This window comes from Populus alba, chromosome 8, assembly GCF_005239225.2.
Source record: "Populus alba chromosome 8, ASM523922v2, whole genome shotgun sequence".
Lineage (NCBI taxonomy): Eukaryota > Viridiplantae > Streptophyta > Magnoliopsida > Malpighiales > Salicaceae > Populus > Populus alba.
In genome coordinates, this window is record NC_133291.1 from 6,328,042 (window position 1) to 6,350,556 (window position 22,515).

The following is a 22,515-nucleotide window of genomic DNA, read 5'->3' on the forward strand; positions in this document are numbered from 1 at the left end:
AGTTCAATCCAAAATTCAAGATAACTTTATATAATTTAGTCAATATAAACCACATTGGTGAACTTTGTTCATGCTCCAGGACAAACTGTCAGTTGGATGGCTGCTATCATTTGATTCTCGCAAGACAAGGCATAGACGAATGGCCATTTTTACCTGTAATTTAAATCCTTTGCTTAAAACACAAGTGGTAGAAAAGGGAAAGTGTTACTCATCGATGGTTTTATCAATTATGGTTCCATGTCCAAGCTCCGAAGTCAAAAGGGTAAAAGATACAGGCCACATGGATTGATAATGCATGCTTTGTTTCTCCGCGATATCAGTGGAAAATCACAGATCGTGGCACAATCTAAGCAAGCCACTCCAACAGTGGACTTTACACCAAAGAAAGAGAAAAGGAAAGAAAGAAAAATAATCATTCCATACTGTACACACAGAGATAAAAAGAAAAGAATTGAAAGAAGATAGAAACATGCAGGAAGCAAAAAGAAAAGAAAAGGGAAAATCTAAGACAGGACAGCTTGACAATATTCTTCTCACAGCTTATGATAGTAATATCATCAATTAATAACCGATCAACAAAGGAAAATGTACAATAGTCTCTCATAGGGTTCCATTGGAAATTGGTACTGCTCCTCTTTTGATGCTATCCATACGTGTTGTTTCATACACAGGCAGACCATTTGAGTAGGTACCGGCCAAGTCATAGTTTTGCAATTCAAACAAATCAGAGCTTGAATCACTCTCAGTTCCATCATCCACCTCATCGAACTTCCTACATTCCTTTTCCTCCGATGGATACTGGTCAACCCAAGTCCTGTCTTTCTCTAAATGTTGATTACCACGATTCCTGGGTACTTTCTGGTCCGAGAACCCATCATTGAATTTATACTTCTCTTCCAGCCAAGATAAATCTGTGTTCTTTTTATCATCCAATATCTCATTTCGGAAGGCTATGGACTTCACAATCCCATCCTGCTTTGGCAGGGAAACTATTTGCCTGTGATCTGAACAGCTTCTGAACTCCTTGTAGCCCTTTGTAGGAGTGTGTGTATAAGGAGGGGGTGTCATAAAACCAGAACTTGAAGAAGAATACAAAGACTTTGTATCAGTAGTGCCCGAGCTTCGAAAATGACTAATGCTGCTCCTCCTTTTCCTCCTTCCACCGGGGCTCTCGTCATCATCTTTCATTGATTGCGTGGTGGACTTCGATTTCTTCTTCTTGGAGATTGTTTGATTGAAGAGAGAATTCAAGAAGCTGGCTAGTCTCCCACCTGGAGAGCTTGGTTGTTTGTATTTCTTCTCTTTCAGTATTTGCTTCTCCACTGTATCATGAGAATGTTGATGGAGATGATGAGGTAGTGGATTCCTCATTGGTACATCTAGGCTCACTCTTCCTCCCCTCCAAGAATGTTTATGATCCTCTCTCATGACTTTCTGTGTGTAACCTGCACCTGCTTCATTGTATCCCGAGAAATACCTTGCTGCCTCAAATACATCAAGCTCGTCAGAATCATTTCTCCGATGCAAGGACTTCTTGTAAGGTTTACCGGTGTCTGATGACAGTCCGGTGATGGACATGGTTGAGAAATGTTGAAGGTTTGCTAATACGTGGTTGGAAAGTTGATTTTGGAAGTTAATGCCACAGGATATGGAAAGGCATTGACGGCAAAAGGATTATTATGGGAGAAGGGAGTATGGTCTATGTGCGTTTGTAGAGTAGAGGGAACGGTTTAGAAATGATTGAGAGTGGTGGGAGAGGTGTAGCTTTATAACAATCAATTAATCGCTTTGCCACTGTCTGTAACATTATATGATGAAGAGTGTTCCTGGGAGAGACCCACATTGATGTGAATTTTGTGCTTTCTAGTCTTTTAGAAGTGAAGTGGGGTACTGAGGAAACATGCTTTTATCCTTCTCTGACTGTGAAAACCAGAGGTTCGGTTGGGGATGACGGGGAGCAAAGAGCTGTGTTTCCTTGGATTCTAGGGTTCTAATAATATGTATCGGTGGGGATCGGCTTTCGAGTATATATGTTGGCAATGGGTTTATATGTATATGGTCATCTACTACAAGCTTACCTTCGCTAGCTTGAATACCATTATTATAGAGTTTAATTTGAGAGCTTGGAAGTCACTCTATAATTATTTGGAATATTACATCATTAACATGAATTAATTGAGCTGGTGAAAGCACTGTTAATTGAATTATTACTTTTTTAAAATAAAAAAAATTCAATTTTATTTTTAACATTAAATTTACCGGGAATTAAATTTATAATTTATTTCAATTTGCTTTCTATAAGGTTATCTCAATCTCATGACTCAAGTTACAGGTTTAATGAATTAACCTGGTTAGCTCAAGTTTTTTTTTTTTTAATTTTTTTTAATTTTATTCCTTTAATATTTACAATTGATTGAAAATAAAATTTATAATTTATTTTGGAATACTTTTTAGGTACATTGATCTCATGACTTGAGTTAAGAGTCTTAATGGGTTGACTTGATTTTATTTTGACTTTTTTTAATTGATTTTTTTTAATTTTTCCTTAAACATTGGATTGATTAAGAATTGCATTTTATATATTTTTTATTTGTTTTTTTATTGGATTATCAAGATCTCATGATTTAGGTTTGTAGGTTAACTAAGTTGACTCGAGGTTTTTTTATTTTTTTAATTAATTTTTTTTAATATTAAACTGATTTAAAATTAGATTTTAATATATTTTTTTTATTTATTTTCTACAAGAATATTATAGTCTGAATTAAGTTATATGATATCAATCCCACACAAATATTTTTCTCTCAACAAGCTAGCAATAACTAGACTGTTTTTTAATATTTTAAAAAATAAAATGATTCCATCCGCAAAGTACTGTAAATGATCGAGTACGACACTAATTACTCTTTAACGAAGAGGCTAAGACAATTTTGTTTTTCCCCTTTGTTAGGCTGTTCTTTTATTGCTTATATAAAAAAAAGAATCAACAATATGGCCCAGCAATATCTAGGCTGCCTCTTCTTTGTGAGAGATGAGGTTTGAGTCTTTTAATAGAGGGGCCGTACACATTCCTTACCCAGTGGCTCCAATTCCAGGGCAATAGTCGTGCCTGCTGGCTTTGGACTCTCTGGAAAAGAAGAAGATGATCTATCTTTTTTTTTCTTATTTGTCGTTTCGGAATTCAGGTGCCCCTTTTGCAATGTCCTTGCCAAACAGCACACTCCTGCTTGTTAAACAACTAGCTGTACTGGATAAGATATCCACATGTGAAGTGGAAACCTCTCTCTCTCATTATTAAACTCGGATCTGCCGATGGATTAACCTCGAATCCTAGCAATTTAATAACTGAACCCACTCGAGTAAGATAAAAAATTAAAATAAGTAAAAATCCGGTAAAAGCTGATTGATTCATCGGGTTGATTCGATACCTAGACGACCTGCAAAATCTTTTTTTCCTTTAAAATGTATTTTTTTTCTAGTTAAAGATCTTTTTTTTTATATTTTTTAGTTGATAATTGATAATTTTTAAAGTTTATTGTATAAATATTAGAAAAATATTTTATTTTTTAAATATAGGAATTTGAAACCCTTTAATATATATACACTATATGTTTATTAGAAAAAAAAATTATTTTTTCAATGTGGGTTAGAAGCTTTTTAAATATATATATATATTATCTTCATAAGAAAAAAATTTTTTTTTTTTAATATGGAATAATTTTTTTTATTTATTTAAATACTTTAACTTCAAAGAAATAACACACTTACATAATATATTTTTAATATAGGATACAAAATCTTTTGAAATAATCTTTTTAAACTTTATTATTTATAACATATATAGTTTAAATTCACATGAATTATTTTTTTAATTTTTTTCGTATGAATATTAAGACTTTAAATATTTGTTTTTAATTTTTTTTAGATTTATTTGAGTTAACTCATATAACCTAGAACCCAACTTTTTAGCCGGGTCAATCTTCAGGTCGCATCTAACAACTATACTCTGAAGACATTGGGTTAGCCCATATGGACTCGGTCCATTTATTTTTTACTGACCCATCCCCGGTGCTGGACTTGGAGCTCGAAAGGCATGCATGTGGGTGTACACGTGTGCAGGATGCGGATAGGCAACCTAAGCTACACACGTGGTAGGTGTCATCATCAGCCCACAAGAAGTCTGGGCCATTTGAGTTGGACAATCATGACAGTTTCCGCTATAAGGTCACAACGTGTAGTCCATTTTGTATAGTGAAACATTTGAAGCGACAAAAACAGGATGGCCCCTCTTCTTCTTTTTTTTTTTTCTTTTTTTTTATTATTATTATTTTTCTTCTAATCTTTACTGAATCATCAATGCCACAATTTGCCTCAACAAAAATCCAACCTTTGATAATTTAGACTGCGACTCTCCCTCGTGTTTTTATCTCATAACACAATCTGTAGCAATCTCCATGTCGTCAAGTACCATAGCATTTGTTGCTGCGTGATAACATGCATTTTATTGTATTTTTTTACTTAAAAAAAAACATCAAATTAATATTTCTGATCTACCAATAGATCCCATCTTACTGATTTATTAGGCAACATCAAGACTGGGCTGAGAATCTTCAGTCAAATTAAATAATATATAACTGGATCTTGCATGATTTAGTTTAACTAGGTTCTCTCTCTCGCTACTTCAAGATATACCTTAAATTTGGACAGATTTTAGTTTGTCTTTTTATAACAGAATTATGTAACCATGAACACTTCACTTACTTTTCCAAAAAAAAAATAATGATAATAATATATTGATATTATTTGATGCTCGATATTCAAATAAATTATCAGAAAGCCTGTGTGAACAACGTTATCAAGTCCAGAGCAATTGCAAACCACAAATTGAAGGCTAAAAAAAGAGAAGCAAAACTTACTTAACCTGGTATCTACACAACGTGCCTCAAATCATGGACGTGAGTGAAGGAACTCTACCAAGGAAGGTGCATAAGGCTGATAGGATGGATTATATTAAAAAATAATTTAACATTAATTTTTATATTTGATCCCAAATTAATTACGAGGAATACTACACCAACAAAGAAATTTAAAACTATAAATACGATTCCACTGAAACTATGCAACTAATAAAGTACTAATATTCCAAGCAATAAACCTTCGAGTTACCTCAAAAAAGAAAAAAATGTCGTGAATAAATAGACTATAAAGAGTATACTTACATGTAAACAATATTGAGATAATATGTGCTGTAGGTGTGCTGGCTTCGAGAGCCAGTCCAGTGGTGCTAGATAAATTCCTAAAGAAGGAAGCAAGGGCACCGCTAATTTATTGTGTCTGCAACGCAATTTTTTTAGGGCATAAACCGGTGTTTTGACAAAATTCAATTTTTTTTTTTTTTTTGCTAAAATTGAGTTACAATTGTACTTTTTGTATCGTTTTGATGTGCTGATATCAAAAATGATTTTTAAAAAATGAAAAAACATTATTTGCATGTATTTTATTTGAAAAGCAACCGCTACCACACTGCCAAACAAGTTTTTTCTTTTCTTTTCTTGATAATTAAAAAGTAGTTATATTCAAGAGATTGTTCACTAATAAAGGTTTAAAATCCCGTTCCTATGAGTTTGAGGTTTCAATTTGGGTTTGTGATATAATGCACAACGTAGATAAAAATTAGGGTCTTTAAGATTATGATATTAAACTACAGAAAAACAAGTAAAAAAACTTTGATATTTAAAAAAAATTATAATTCAATAATCTGATGAAAAAAATAATACGTCAATTGTTTATATAAAGGTAAAATTAAACAGGCCTTACTAGAAAATCCAAAACTAAATAAAAAAATAATTAACAATCAAGATTAATTAGAAAAATAATAAAAACATAAATAGCATCTTATTGTTGACATAATTCGAAGGCTTTAATTTGGTGTTTACGTTTAAGGTTCAGTTAAGGTTAAAGGTTTAATAAATTAAGGTTTGGTGCACAATTTCTCGGTTGATGATTTCACGCAATCGGCAACAATTCAATTTTTAGATTGCGCTCCAACGTTATTCATCTAGTTGTGCTTATAGTTTTTTTTTCAAGTTTTCAAATATTTTTTAGATGTAACTAGGCTACTGCATCGCGGTTGTTGTGGATTGCAATTATTTTTTAAATATAAATAAATATAAATAATAAAAAAAATAAAAATATAAAACTTGAGACGATAAAGTATTAAATTAATACAAGTCAATCCTGATTAACCAATTAAACATGTGATTCATGTCTTGAAATAATAAAATTTTTTAAAAAACAAATCAAAACCACTTAATCCTACAAAAAACCAAAAACAAAACTTATAACAAATATTAATTCAAAATATTGAGATTACTATATACTAGATCCAACCTCATTTCTTGACTTAAGTTGTTAAACTCATAATTTAAGTTATGAATTTCATTGAGTTAGATAATGTTTCAAATATTATTTTTTATCTGAATATATGATAATAAAAATAAAAAAAATCATTTTTAAAAAATGTAAATGAAAAAAAAAAAAAAAAAATTAAATAAAAAAATCAAGGTTATAACATAATGGTTCAACAAGAGTTTGGAGACATGATCTATCCAACCCGCAATTCAAAATCATAAAATTCATTGAATTTAATTTTTTTTTAAAAAGAAGCTAAATATATGATAAAATCAATAGAGGAATTAAAAAAAAAACTAAAAAATGTGACTGGAAGGGAAAAAAATTGAATATTGATCTGTTAAATAATAATGCAACCACCAAGACCCATTCCTTCAAACATTTGATGGAAGCAAAGAGCAGCTACAAGGCATTTAACTGTACAAGTGTTGTCTGAGGCTCCAAAAGAGAAGCCTATCACACCTAATGGCACGCGCGCCTGCCTGGATGGCCCCAGCGTGTCCGGGCCTTCATAAAAGCCCGGGCTTGTGAAACTTCAATCCAAACTTTCCCGCCACGGCTTTTTTTTTTTCGAAACGAATACTCTTTTGTTCGGTTTTTTTTTTTTTTTTAAAAAAAAAAACAAAAGATAGACGATGCTTCAATGAGTTCCGATCATCAATGGTGGCTGACAAATGAATGATTTATTTTTGTTTTTTTAAAAATTTATTTTTAATATTTTTCTCTAAAAACATTTAAATAACACTCTAATAATATTAAAAAAAAAATTAATTTATCAAGCTCTAAAATTCCAAAAAAATAATCTAAAAACATAAAATCAAATCAAGTAAATTTTTTTCTCAACTTTAATATGTTTTTTCAGATAATATTAAAGCTAAAAATAACGAATCTATCAAAATCTTGTTATCAAATAAAATTTATTAATACTAAAATTAATTTTTTTATTGTTTCAAAATCGATCACAGCCAACTACCTTTTTCTCTCGTAGATGGAATTCAAGGAATTTATATATAAAAAAATAATTAAATAAAACTTCTAGATGAAAATTGATTTTTTTAAGAATTGCAGGGGTTATGAAGGTTAAAAAGAGAAAGCAGATGGATAAAAATAAATTTTAAAGATTAGTAATGAAATTCCTCTGTTGGTATTCTTACTTTTAGTTTTTCTCAAATTTAATAAATCTTAACAAATTATATTAAGCATGAAATATGTAATTTAAAAAATTAAAATCAGAAAAAATAAATTGTAATTCATTGTTAGAAATTTAGTATCTGTTTTGAAAATAAAGTTTAAATAAAAATTGGTTAAAATTTAATTTTTTTTATTAAAATTAATTTTTTTGATATTTTTTATTATTTTTATATGTTTATATTAAAAATAAAAAAAAATATTATTTTAAAATAAAAATAAAAAATACTTTAAGAAACAGTAACAGTATTTTTTTTAATACGTCTCGATATATAATATAATATTTAGTAAGAAAAAAAAATCGACTTTTGCTTTTTTTTATTAAAAAGAAAAAGAAAAGAAAACAGTGGAAAGTAGTTTTCTGGGCCAACCACAAGTCGACACGCCTGTGATGGAAGCCCCCATTTGATGGTGACTATCAGGAGATAGTAGTAGCAGCGAAGTAGTGCGCATATGGAGTAATTATTATGGTCCTCAGAAAATGAAAGCAAACCTAGCTGTCTTGCTCATTTCTACGTACGTATGTCGCATGGTGTCTCATCCATCACATCACTTCTAGATGAGATCGACAAGCATAGCACGTCAGTGTCCAGAAAGTAGTTAGAAACCTCTCTCTCTCTTTTTTTTTTTTTTTTTTTTTTAATTTTTAATTATTTTAAATATATTAATATCAAAAATAATTTTTTAAATATACAAAAATATTATATATATATATATATATATTTTATATTTTTATTTGGTTAATGGTAAACAATTAAACATGACATAATAGAATATAAAAATATTGTTTTACTCTAAATATTAATGAAATTATGATCAAACTTACATATTTAAAAATATAATTAAATATTATATATATTTTTGGTTTTAGATGAGTGTTGAAAATAATAAAATATACAATAATTTTAATTATAAGACATTATTGATTGCTGGACTCTTTTGGTTTTTAGAAAAAAAAAAAAAAAATTAATTTGATTTGAATTTATACAAACCCATGTTTACTTATGACTAGATTGACTTAGAATAAAATCTATTGATTTTTTTTTATCAAAATAATCTTATTTTGAAAATTTTTAAAAGATGTTAGGGTCAATTTGAGTTGGCTTTCTTGTCTTGTGATCTAAATCATGTCTCAAGTCAATCCTAAATTGGGTTTTATAATACGATAATTACCATTATTTTTACATATGTTTTAGTTAAATATTTTTTAAATTAAAATTCTTTTACTATAATATTTTAAAGATAAAAAATAAAAAAATATTATTTTTAAATTCTTAGCCCCCTATATACATTATATTTAAGAAGTACAGGAAGTCCCTTTCAAAATTATTTAAAAAATATTTATTTTTTACATCTTTTATCTTTTCAACTATTCTCATTATTATTTTTTTGTAATTAAATAATGATTAAACACTACCCTAAATGCTCAAGGAATCTTGCGCAAGACTTTGATCACATTCTATTTGAATTAGAAGAACCCCTTCTCACTCTAACCTCTCTATGTTCGTGTGTGGCAGTGTATAATTATTACCTCCAAGAACTTTTATAATTTCTCTCATACACATTTGCAGTGTCAAAAAAACATAACTGAGCTTCTGGCAGTGATAATTCATCAAATGCTTCTCGTATGGAAGCAACTAATAATTCGTAAATTGTTGTAATTAAGAGCTTCTTGCTGTTGCAAAGACTGAATGGCTCGAGAAAACCAAAGCCCCAACACATTATCAGGAGGTATAAAACAAAATCGAACATCTATCAAACTTAGCTTTATACTCTTCTTCAAGGAATTCCATGTCATTTGGAGCACCATGCAGCCTTACATTACCTTGTTGGATGAAAATTGTACCACTGCCATAGCATCTTGGCCAGTTAATAACGGGAGAACCTTCTGAATTAAACATGATCTCGACAGATAGAGTGGTTCTTGTCTCTAAGGTTCCTTCAGCACAATATCTGCTAGTACGCCTTGCTGGTTTCTTATATATAAAGGAACACAGCAGTTTTTTCCTGAGAAATCTTCATTGCACATTGGATCTATTAATGGCGCGCTACAGCAGCTAGAAACATGATCTTGGTAATGAAACTTTTCCTCTTGCTAGCTCGCAAAAGGCTCAACTCCATTAGGGAGGAGATAATATCCTTATGTGGTCTCTCATGACATGTAAAATCACTTGTCATCGATGAATCAAAATTAAACATGAACACAGGCGTGCTGTTCAGTCTACAGTGATCAAGCATGGAAAAGCAAAATTCTAACCTGGCCTTTTTTATTTGCCTCTGTTAGATGAGGCTTCATTGCATTTGAATGTGGCCTAAGAGCACCTTCTTTGATTCGTCTATATACAGTGCTGATGTGTTGGCACATTCAAGGCTTTTGAGAGAGAGAGAGAGAGAGCACGTAGAGATTGAATTCTCCAGGTGGTTAGTTCATAGTACATAGAAGAAGTCTAGGACTGCAGTTTGGTAAATTTAGCAAGTTTCTTGATGGACATGGAAGAGTAAATAATGGGATAGATTTTGATACGATGAGAAGGGTAAGCTTTTCAAGAAAAGATTGTATCGATAATTTAGGCATCACATGAAGAGGGATATCCTCTTTAAAAGCCATTAAGTTTATGGAATTAAAAACATTGATCTCTGCGCTAATTTAATTAGAGGGAAAGAAAAATCTAAAATGAAGATTCTTGGCGCATTCCTTTTAAACAAGGTTTGCTGCTTTTAAAGAAAATAGAATTGGGAATAAAATCACTGATCATTAATTAGCGGAGAAAATTCTAGAATTCTTCTTAAAAAATAACACAGTCTGTATTTTTTGGTGAAACTAAATTCCGTCGGAAACCATGAAATATTTTATGTTCGTTGGTAATTATCGGTGAGAGTACTCTCATCGGCAAGATTTTCTTTCATGTGGTGTAATCACGGGAACTAACATTTCCATGCCGGTAATTAAATTTTTAAATCTCTTACAAAAGATACTGTGAGTTCAAATATATGAGGATTTTGATAGATTAGTCGTAATTACGTACGTAGATCCATAAAATCTAGTTTTTCTTCCTAAAAGACCTAAAACAATTATTGAATCCTAAATTTACACTACGTAGTACTGGTGAGAACGGAAATGGAAAACCCTAGTTTAATTGTCTCCAATACTAGCAGTATATCAATTATACAAAAAATGCTCTTGTACGATATTTTGATGACATTAAATTTTGGTATAATAAAAAAATTTAGATAATTTTTTTGTTGTAGTAGATCAGCTTTTTTTTTTATATTTTTTTTTTCATATCCTTGTATTTTACTTTAATTATTAACTTTATGGCCTTTTTAATATACTCAATTATAAAAAAAATAACTAGCAGTAAGGGGGTTTCAGCTCATCTTTCCATGCGCCTTCAATTCAATTCGAAGGATCCGAATGAGAAAACTTATTGCTTTAAGTATTGGTTGACAAATCCCAGATGAAAGCTAATGTATATGCAATTCAATTAAACATGTGTCAGTTGGTCATGGGTGGATAGAGAATAATGTCCTTTTTTTTTTTTTTCATTCCTTGTACAGTTTACTTGCTTGATGACAATGAAAAATATTAAATCAGGTAAAATTCTATATTTCTGCTCTATTTCAAAAAGGAGACCCCATGAAAACTTAAAAATTCAGCATTTAATATTTTAAACTAGTCATATCAAGCATATGATTATAGAGGGGAAAGAAAAAGTTATCTAAAAACGAAAACAAAAAAGAGGTGAAGATCAATTATTATAGATTGAGAAAGATTGATATCATGTCAATAAAGTTTCATTCAAGAATAGAAATTCCACTGTGATGTTTTTTGGCTTTCAAGTTACATGAGATGATAGATTTGAACTAAAATAATTGTGTTAATTCAGGTTGGTTTTTTGTTTTTTTATTTTATTTTGAGGGGTTTTGATGTCATTAATGGGTTTACTTAGATGTTTAGAGTATTTTTGGATAAAAAATAATTAAAAAATAGAATTTTAGACCTAAGAATAATCTTCATTGATTTTTCTAACACCTTTGTGATGGTCAAATCATACAATAGATGACAAGTATCAACTTGTTTTTTTTTGAAAAGTAAAAGACGTATATTAATAGATATCCTATCCCTTGTATAAAATAAAAAAAAGAGCCAAGAACACAAGTTTAGTCAGGGAGGCCTAGATGTGCTCTGCCACCCAAGCTAGGCTCGTGCCTAACTTTTTTTTTTTCAATATTTTTTTATATGAAATCAATTAGATTTAAATGCATTATAATTTTTTTATTTAGTTTTGACATCTTTCACATGTAATATTATATTCCTATGGGAACTTTAACTTTATTTTTTATATTAATGTATGCCTAATATATATAAAAAAACTTGTGAATACTTAATTAACATAAAATTCTTATATTTTTAAAGCTTTTTAGTACATTTTTATATAATTTTATCAAATCTATCAATTTTGTTTTCTTCAACCATATAAAAGATACCATGGCTTTGTTTGAATGTTTTATTTTAAATTTGCTTTATCATAATGGATTTTTGCGTACAAAATATGATGATATTATATTGATACTTGGTTTTATGAATGAATTTTATTTATTTTATTAAATAAAGGATAATTTTAAAAAATACAAACTCGGGTAGGGAATCTTCAAGTTTGAAGTTGTACATTGAGTTTAATAATAACATAAAAAAATGCTTATATTTACAGGAAAAATTGATCGGAACACAAAGTAGCTTATAAAGAGATTGTTTGGTATTGCATTTGGGTAACACTTTTCCAAAAAAAATTTTTTTTAATGTTTTTTAAATAATTTTGATATATTAATATAAAAAATTAATTTAATATCTTTTTTAATAAAAATATTTTAAAAACTAAATTTTATTACTATTCCAAACACCAAAAAATAACCAACTCGGTATAGTTTTTTTTTTAATTATTATTATTATAATGGTGTTTCGAGTTAACTTACGCGCACTTTAACTAATCTTACAAGTCTTGAAATTAATAACCATGTAAATTTCTAATTATTTTAAGGTTTATAAAACTTAAATTAACAAATTTTTTTTTAAAAAAATCTAAAATCTACATAATTAAACTATAATTTTTTAGTTCCAACCTAGAATAACTTTAGCGTACATGACTAGGTGATAAAGGGTTTAATAGTCAAAGAAAAAAGAAACTTAGTAAAGGGGGCCTTCATTGCTTTAACGTCGACACGTAGCAACCGCGTACTGTCGTGGATGCTAAAAGGTACTGTGGTGAGCATGTGGAGTCAGTTTGCAGCAAAATAAAGGAAAAATTCTAAAGGGGTTGGTAAAACAACTCAACAGTGGAAGATAAGCTTCAAGAATTGATGCTTAAATAGCAATGCTGAGATTATTATTCTGATTTTTCTTTTTTCTTTTACGAAAAATTGGTATTTGAATTATTCTTAACTTTGACTTGGAAAGCCTTGTTTCTAACTTAGAGTGAGATTGATTTTGTTTTTAGATGTTTTTTTAAGATGTATTTTTAGTGTTTTACTTTTAGTTTTGATATGTTAATTAATATCAATAATATTAAAAAAATATTTTAATAAATATTAAAATAAAAAAAATATTTTTTTAAAAAAATCATACTCTACAGTACCAAATAAAATTTTAAACCCAATCAATTAATGCTAAAAAGTTGAAAAAATAAAAATAAAAATCCAAGAAAATTTTAAAAAAAGGCAAGTGCCCCCACAGGTTAATTAACCTCCCTTCTCTCCTGTCTATTTTAGTAAAAGTACTTATTTACTGTAGCAAATAATCCCTGGCTACGAACCACCCTCACAAATAATAGTAAAGAAATCATCCTTGCCCTAGAGGAGAAGAAGAAGAAGAAGCAAGGTAAACAAGATCTAGATGATCCATATTTGGTATTAAATCATAAAAAACATCAAAAGAAAAATAAAACATAGTAAAAAGAAATATGGGAAGGGGGAGGGTAGAGCTGAAGAGGATAGAGAACAAGATAAATCGACAAGTAACATTTGCTAAGAGAAGGAATGGGTTGCTTAAGAAGGCTTACGAGCTATCAGTTCTTTGTGATGCTGAGGTTGCGCTCATCATCTTCTCCAACAGCGGCAAGCTCTTTGAGTTCTGCAGCAGCTCCAAGTACGTAACCCCCCTTGTAATTAAACATATATTATAAATTTATATTTCAAAGTATAATCTCTCTTCTTAATTTCCAGTCTCTTATAATATCGTTTCGATTTTTTTTTTTTTGAAACCTTTCCAATATACAACTGTTTTAATATTCTTGATGATGTCTTTCTGGCGATGGATTTTCTTATTATTTTTTTCGTGTTTTAAGAATATATATATATAGGCGGCCGGTCTTTATTAATTGGAGGTAGATGTTAGTTTTATAAGAAGAATCCTCTTAGGCAGACTTTCAAGGGATCGAAAAGTTTCAGTTCTTCTTTCTTAACCAGCAGAACGTTTTTCCTCTTTGTTTTGTTTTGTTTTTTTTTTTTCATTTCTCTAGAACAAGTAGTGCAATTAACTCTCTCTCTCTCTCTCTCTCTCTTTCTCTCTCTCTCTCTCTCTCTCTGAATATGAATTTCCAGAGTACCATTACTTAAAAAGAAATTCAGGTGTCGTGCAGCTTGGAATTCACCACACACGCACGCACGTACATAGTTCGGCATATGGTGACAAATCAAATGTTTCTTATCTTGAAGAAAAATGAATTTTTAAGTACTGTCTCGTGGTTAAACTTAATATTTTTAATCTAGTCCTTCCAGTCTCCTCGCTGCTTTTGTACTGTCTCTGCACTCGTATTTAAATCGTTCCTGGAAATGCGGGTTCAGGGTCCAAGAAGAGAGGCAAGCTAGCAAGCCATGGTCAAATTTCATGTTTTATATTTTCCTCCTATAGATTAAACGCAACTCCATGGTGATCATATATATTATAGAAACTTTCCTGATTTCATTTGATTTAAGTCCAGGTGTTTAAGACTTCTTGCTTTTAGTTTTCCTTCCCCCCCAGCTCCCCCTCCCCATCTTTCTTGCTTCCCCTTGATTCTCTTATTTTAGTTCTTGTAAGTTTCTGATTCACAACAACTTAACACTACCAGTGTTTGTCAAAAGTAGGTTTTCACCATTTTCCCTTGCGGCTGTTGCTATAAGAAAATCAATTCAGACTATGAATGATTTGGTGGCTATTAATTTACCAGTTTCTCTTTAAATTTGGATTTCTGAATCTAAAGCAAGTTATTCTACTCGCCCCTCTACTGCTGAATCTTATGTAACTTTTTTTTGGAACATAATTCTTAAATGGATTTGATTATGCGAGTTTATGATTTTCATAAAACTAGATTTTTACATATATATAGACAGACTCAGATACAAAATGAAAATTTTAAAAAATATTAAACTAACTGGTCATAAAATATATCATATAATAAATTGAATTATAATCTAGCTTAACTGCAGTTCAACTTCAATCCACATATTTTTGTCATTCGCGTAACACGGTAACTTAGGGTTATGGCCTTTTTCTATAACTCATCTGGGTCAAATAGTTGAATTAATCAGTTGTGTGCCTGGAGTTGCGAGGGTATAATTCTTGAATATGGATTCTTGACTTTCAACCAATGTACATGAACATAATATAATTTATTTTAATATTCTTTTCACCTTCTTACATCAAAATATCGATACTGCTTTTGTTCAAGGAAAAAAAAACTAGTGGAATTGGAATTTATTTATCATAGCCTAAATTTTTAAAATTGTTATTGGTTTATCACTCTACATCATTAGACACCCGAAGATATGCCTCAATGCATGTTTGCAAAGGTTTTCCTCTCTAATATTTCTACTTGCCATTAATAAGGCCTGTTTGCAGGGCGGGCTTCTTATGCAGATGAACGTGTTTAAATACCTTTTGTTCTCTCATTTGTACTAATGGCGTTATTTGCAGTATTTGTTATTCTTGCCTTTATCTTTGTACAATATTTCTTAATTCCAACAAAATGCTAATGTGTTTTAAGAACAATAGTGTTATGTCCATTGTAGGAGACCACTTCGTCTAAAATAAAACAAATAAGAAAATCATTAATGCATAATGAGGATAATAAAAAAGTAAGGACGTCAAATAAAAATAGAATAGAACAATCTTGTGCATTAATAAGAGTGAAATCTTGATGGGACTATTAAGAAATGATATTGAGAGTATGGTTATAATTATTTTTGAAAATATTATTTTTGAAAATATATTAAAATAATAGTTTTTTAAAAATATTTTTAATATTAACACATTAAAACCATTCAAAATAATAATAAAATAATTAATTTTAAATAACATTTTAAAATAAATAAAAATACGGTTTAAAACTAGTTCTGAAACAAGCCTAAGTTTTTTCCTAGCTCAGACAACGCTACCATTAGGTGTAAAGCCACACACCGACAATAGAATAGTATGGAAACTTGGCTTTTCTCTCCTCCCTCATTATTGAAACCCAATTAAATCTTACAAACCTCGATATTGGATAAAAAGAAATCTACTGGATAAAACAAAAGGAGGAATATAAAACTTTATTTAAAGGAAGATATCAAAATATGGTAGAGTATGATGGAAAAAGAAATTGTTGTTTTGGAGAGCTAGCTTGCTAGCAGAATATCATGTGTCGTCTAGGAAGAAACAAAAACACAAATACTTTCAAGCATTGGGAATGTGATATATATTTTAATTACAGTGGAACAACCAAGGAAAAAATGGATAATTAAAAAACCAATAGTGTTGTGAAATCTTAATATATATATTTTTTTTGATAATGAACGAGAGAATTATATATTAAGCAGCCCCCATCAAGTACGTGGAGTCGAAAGAGAAATATAATATACAATGAAAAAAAATAAAATAAAGATCAAAGCAACGAGGGATCTAGTTAGTCCAATTCATAATACATTCAAAATTTTTAAAAAGATTTGAGCCTTTGTAGCTGAAATTTCTAATTGAGAACTTTAACCAGAAGGCCAAACGGTGACAGGTAAGATAAAAAATCATATTCTAATTCGAAACCGGACCATACCTTTACAGAGAAGAGTAATAACATATCAACGAAAATTTTCATTGATCAAGCCCAACCATTCCTGTAGGATCTGATTTGTGAAATCTTATATAATATTAATTGGATCAAAATCTAGTATCATAGATAGAATTTAATTATCATATAAATCCTATGCAGGCAATAAAATATTAATGTAAAAACTAAAACCGTCCATGTGTTCATTAGCTTCATTCCATGCCTACTGTGATATTGAATAATTTTAATCACGATTAATAAATATCTTATTCGGAATATAACCTCAGAGAGAGATTAGCATGGTGGGAGCCTCCGTCCCCTTATCGGAGTTTTTGAACTCCGATTGTGTTTCTAGGGTAATCCTGAATTGTTAATTATTTATGGCCTCGATAGAATACATGTTGGTGTCTTGATAGGTTTATAGTAATTCATATGTATTTGGATCAATCAACACACTATAGTGGTATTTGGATCATGAAAAATAGATAGTGAAATCATGATCTAAAAGACTGTTTATTTTTATGTTTTAAAAATGTTTTTGAAAAAAAATTAATTTTTTTATTAATTTTAAATTAATATGTTTTTAGTGTTTTTAAATTATTTTGATGTGCTAATGTCAAAAATTATTTTTTTAAAAAATCATTGACATGCATTTCAGTACGAAATATTATTTGAAAAGCAACCGTAATCACATTGAAAAACAAGTAGAACATAATGAGATTTCAATCATTATTGCATTTTTCTTTCTTGAGAAATATATTAAATTAATTTCTAGCTAGGAATCTCACCTTTCAAACTTCCTTTTCTTTTTTGTATTTTTTGGATGAAAGTTATTGTTGCTCACTATCTGGACTTACTTTCTTGCATGATACACGTGTACAAAATGAAATTTATTCAAATACTTTTATAATATATATGTAATTATTCGAAGAAAAATACTCAAATCTGAATCGTCAACACTCACAAATTAATGGGTTTTTTTTTTCAAAAAATGCCATGATGTCTTATATATTTACAAACACTATTTTCTTTTTTTCTTTATTTTCCTGATGAACACCTAGCACTAGTTAATTAACTCATCATATTGGTTTAGTTGCGGTTCCACAAATAATTTATGACAATAAGGGTGTTATATATGTATATACTAAGTTAATCTAAACACTTACAAAAATTTTTAAGGACAAAACAATAATAAAGATAATAGTTTTTATAAGTCTTCGACGTACCATCGATCAATTACGTGTACAAAAACATTTCAACTCCATCAATGGCGTGTTAAAAAATTAAAATGCTAGTCGAGGCTATATATATATATCATCTCTAAAAATATTAAAAACAAAATTCAAAATCTCTTTTCCGGATTCACATACTCAAGAGAATAATTCCAAGGAGAAAGGTAAGAGAAAAAAAACCCTCTTTATAAGTGAAAAAGCTTTGTCGGAGATGATTCAAAAAAAAAAATGTTGCTGAATCCTTTTCCTTTAAATTGTCTGTCTTTCACTTCATCTCTTCTGCCTAATTAAATTTATCCAGGATCGCGAATTTGCTGTAACTAAATGACTCCTTTTCATTCATTAACATTTATCTTTATTATCTGTTTTCTGCACTTGTTCCAGCGTGGCCACGACAATCGAAAAGTATCAAAGGTTCAGTTATGGAGCTCTGGAAGGGGGCCAGTCTGAAAAGGAGACGCAGGTAACTAAATATTTTGTCGTTTTTTTTTAACTCTAAGATCATGTTCTGGTGAAAACATGGTGGTGTCTGTCACTGGAAAGTGTCACTCGCACGGTATGGGTGTCTAAGTCGAGTTTTATAACGTTTCAAGTACTATGGATTTCTGATTATCTAACCATCACTCCCCTAAAGTACATTATATTATGAAATTCAGAGTTGTTAGAATAAGCAGTAGAGTCTTTCTTTGATATTGCTCTTCTAAGAGCCTGGCAAAGAGAACAGGGGAAAACGTCCAATTTTAGTCCTGAACTGTCCAGCAGCTGTTATGGCTGCTTGATTAATAGCATTTTCTTGGCTGATCTATGATCTATGAAGCTAAGTTTAACAGCTGGAATTAATGTTCTAAGCAGAACAACTACCAGGAATACTTGAAGCTAAAAACGACAGTGGACGTGCTACAGCATTCTCAAAGGTAATACACACCATGATACCAGTTCACCCAAAAACTTAGATGCCATGCTTGATTGATTTGTATAAATATTAAAGTTTATTGAATTTTGCAAGCAATCATATTTTTTTTGTAGGAATCTTCTCGGGGAGGATTTAGGGAATTTGGGCACTATGGAGCTTGACCAGCTTGAGAATCAGCTTGATTCGTCATTGAAGCAAATCAGGCGTAGAAAGGTATTTAATATATGTAACCACTTACGTTATTATTATTATCCCGTATCAAATAACCATTTTACTTTAAAGGTTAAAGTAAATCATAATAAATAGTAAATCATAAATAGTTTTATATTACTTCTTAATACTTCCTCAAATCTAAAATTATTGAAGCTTAAAACCATCTTATTACACTATGAATAAGATTTTAATACTATATTAAACAATCATTTCAATTTAAAAATTTAAATTATTAAATAAAATCTGTTAAATAATTAAATATTACTTTCTAAGCTCCTAAAATTATTGCTACTATAAGTTTTGCTTTAAAGCATATCCATCATGTCAATAAGTAGCTTAACTAGTATTAGTTATAGAACTTTTTCTAAGTAATAAATAATAATAAAAAAAGATAAACAATGCATATATTTACATGGCTAAGGGATATAAAATATGTAAAATTCTCAAATAAACAAATTAACCCGTCATATAATAAACTCCATCCCAAAACGACAAATTGTAATTGAGTTACATGGTAGTGATATAGATCGGCCACTTAAATTAGAAAAAAAGAAAATGCCGGCCAAGTCCAATCAATTTGAACTAACATGGTATTTAAGCCTAAAACCCAACACCTATCCCAGTAGAATTGATGAGGTGCGCGCTCGCTCGCTCTAACTTCCTATGAACTTATGACAGAAAAACTAAGAAAGTGCATGTTATGTTATGTTTTAGAAAGTGCAAATACTCTGTTAATATGGCCATTCATTATTTTTGCAGGGCCAATTTATACTGGATGAACTTTCTGAACTTCAAAGGAAGGTAATTACGTCAAGATTTATACCAGACACTTGCGCACGCATGCTATATACTTCGAATATGGCCCATGATGTGTATATTTCATGCTTTTTCAGGAAGAACTGCTACTGGAAACCAATAATGCATTAAAAAGAAAGGTACAGCCTTGATTATGCTTCATATGTGTGTTGCTAATGCAAAGTTAATTGGTGGAAACACATAATAGTGACCTGCCATTAATTTCTCGTGAATCTTTGAATAAATACCTGTACCTGCTTGGTTTTTGGAACCTGAAACCTCAGCATTTACCCAGTTCATGATCTTACAGAACTTGCACTTGCATACCACACGGTGCATGAACAAACAGTAATCCACAAATGCTTGAATTCTGATAAACTTTTGACATGAACTTCTTACCTTAACTCTCTGAAATCCTAATTTTGGATATGTAGTTGGAAGAAACTACTGCAGAAATTCGATTGTCATGGAAAGTCGGAGAGCAACGTGTTCCATACAGCTTCCAACCTGTTCAGCCATATGATCCGGTCGAGCCTTTGCAATACAACAGTACTTTTCAGTTTGGGTATGTAAATCCCTACTTAACCTGCATAAATTCAAATGAAAATCACTCAGTTTGCTCCGCTCCAGCTATTTTTCGTTCTTTCCATGAGCTTTTCCTTTTGTGTTACAGTTACAATCCAGCGGAAACAGATCAAGCGACTGTTTCATCCTCAAGTCAAAATGTTAACGGGTTCATTCCAGGGTGGATGCTTTAGCTTTTGAAACTAAAAAGAAATTCAAGAAACTGCCATCGGACAAGAAAACGAAACGAATAAGTAACTCTTAATTATGTGATGGTTCAACTTTGCCTCATCCGTCAGCATACAGATGTGTAAACGATTACGCAATAAGTTTCCTGTAACTAACAATATTCGGTGTTCTATTTACTTGATGAAATGATCGAACTTCTCTGTATTGATGTGATTTGTGTGATAACCCTTTGAGGAAAAAAAAACCTTGGTATTTTTATTAAACTTGATGTTATATAGAGTTCATAAGATTAAGTTCATAATAATTATTGAAAAACAAATCTACTTACGTTGCAGTTCCCAACATGAAAAAAAATATTGAGGTTATAAAAAATTATTTAGTATTGTTACTAAACTTGATATTATAAGTTAATTTTAAAATCTCATGAATTAATTTATAAAATAATAGCATTGTTATGCATATTAGATTCATTGTTTTTTGTTTTTTGATGAAATTTGAGAGATTTATAAAATTAACTGTTATAGATATCAAGCAAATAGCTTAAAAGAGAAGAGTATATAAAAGTTTAAAAAAAAAAACACATAAAACTATCCAACAAAACGAAAACCACAAGCAAATCAAGTAAAAAGGCCATGATAAAAAGAAGAAGCTATAACCAAACAGCTAAGTCATATTTTCTAATAATTCTTTGCTTGCCTAAATAATCCGATTCTTCTCTCTATGGATATAATCATATATATATAAAGAAATTCCTAATATAACCATAAAAGATGTTAATATTATTAAAAATAATGACATAATTAAATAATTTTATTTTAAAAGAATTTAATTAAAAAATAAAAAAAATATATATAAAAAAAGGTCAAATGTACATGGGTTGGGCATGTGTGCCTGATCTAATATAAAAACCCAAACTCAAACATATTTATTTTTTATTTAATTTTTTAAGGGATGGATGATGTGTTGTTCATCCTAGTTTTCTTTAAAATTTAGCAAATGACACATTCTACATCGCGTAACTAGTCTTGCTTCTTTTTCAATCACTGAAGATGGGTTTGTAGATTGAAAAATCAAGGTCCAGCTTTTAAATCTCAAAACCGAGTTCTTAACCTAAAAAGAATGAAAAAAAACATCCCATGAACGTTTATAAATTTGTTTCTTATAAAAAAAAATTATTCTAGTCAATTTAAAAATGCAAAACCAAATCAAATAATAAAAAAAAAATACCAAGTTTTAATTTAATTTATTTTTTTTTAGTATTATTGAAGATGAAAACAATCACGGCTAAATTTCACTCTCAAAGACACCATAATGTAAATGGTGTACAGAATCAGACCACCGGTGGTCCTAAATCTTTCCCTCTTAATTTTTTTTGTGGTCTTTTTTCTTTTTTCTCAAGTTTTAACAAACAAAGCATGCACTGTGGTCTTTCGACTTGACACGATAGCTAGTTTATTTGTTTTCTCTGCTGACGTAATCTTCACTACGTTTTTAGACATGATACGCAGTACAAACAATTAAAACAAATCACTTTCATAATTTTATTTATGTGATCGTGGTAAAGCCACATCAAGTTGATCATATATATATTTAATTTGTAAGAAAAATGATTAATGTGCATGGGTGTATGGTGTGTGAGTGTGTATTTTTACATTTGCAAGAATATAATTTTTTAAGGCTGTTGGTCTCTTCAATTCTTGTTGATAAATGCGACTAGGTGAGCTCTGGCCCTGTATTGGACGGAAACCGGTGGTCTGTCTAGCAAACCTGGCAGGGATTCGCTGCGGATTTCACGTAACAAATCTCGCAACCATATATGATAATCACTTTGTTCTCCTATGTTAATATGTTAATAGACTGAAAGCATATTTTGTTTCAATCACCTTCTTTCATATCTTTCGTGAAAGTAATTGCATGGCAGATGGTTTGGCTAAGCAAGGAGTGCGGAGATCAAGTG

General features: G+C 30.1%; 2 protein-coding genes across 2 annotated transcripts; one reads left to right on the plus strand and one right to left on the minus strand.

The window, feature by feature from the left end:
* Positions 1-389: 389 nt before the first annotated feature.
* Positions 390-1,961, minus strand: LOC118062395 (protein BIG GRAIN 1-like E). Its single transcript, XM_035076122.2, has one exon. The coding sequence runs from the start codon at positions 1,576-1,578 to the stop codon at positions 601-603; it is 978 nt and encodes a 325-aa protein (XP_034932013.1). The 5' UTR covers positions 1,579-1,961; the 3' UTR covers positions 390-600.
* Positions 1,962-13,344: 11,383 nt separating this feature from the next.
* On the plus strand, positions 13,345-20,821 carry LOC118062399 (agamous-like MADS-box protein MADS2). The gene is made up of 8 exons (XM_035076129.2): positions 13,345-13,738; positions 18,269-18,347; positions 18,737-18,798; positions 18,911-19,010; positions 19,770-19,811; positions 19,904-19,945; positions 20,240-20,370; positions 20,479-20,821. Exons 1-8 carry the CDS (start codon positions 13,554-13,556, stop codon positions 20,561-20,563), a joined length of 726 nt encoding a protein of 241 aa, XP_034932020.1. The 5' UTR covers positions 13,345-13,553; the 3' UTR covers positions 20,564-20,821.
* The last annotated feature ends 1,694 nt before the right edge of the window (positions 20,822-22,515 follow it).

Excerpts from the sequence above, each read along its gene's own strand:
- LOC118062395 (XM_035076122.2), bottom strand. The coding sequence starts at position 1,578 with ATGTCCATCACCGGACTGTCATCAGACACCGGTAAACCTTACAAGAAG.
- LOC118062399 (XM_035076129.2), top strand. The coding sequence starts at position 13,554 with ATGGGAAGGGGGAGGGTAGAGCTGAAGAGGATAGAGAACAAGATAAAT. Across the intron at positions 13,739-18,268 it reads GAGTTCTGCAGCAGCTCCAA|CGTGGCCACGACAATCGAAA; the intron begins GTACGTAACCCC and ends CACTTGTTCCAG. Across the intron at positions 19,011-19,769 it reads AGCAAATCAGGCGTAGAAAG|GGCCAATTTATACTGGATGA; the intron begins GTATTTAATATA and ends TTATTTTTGCAG.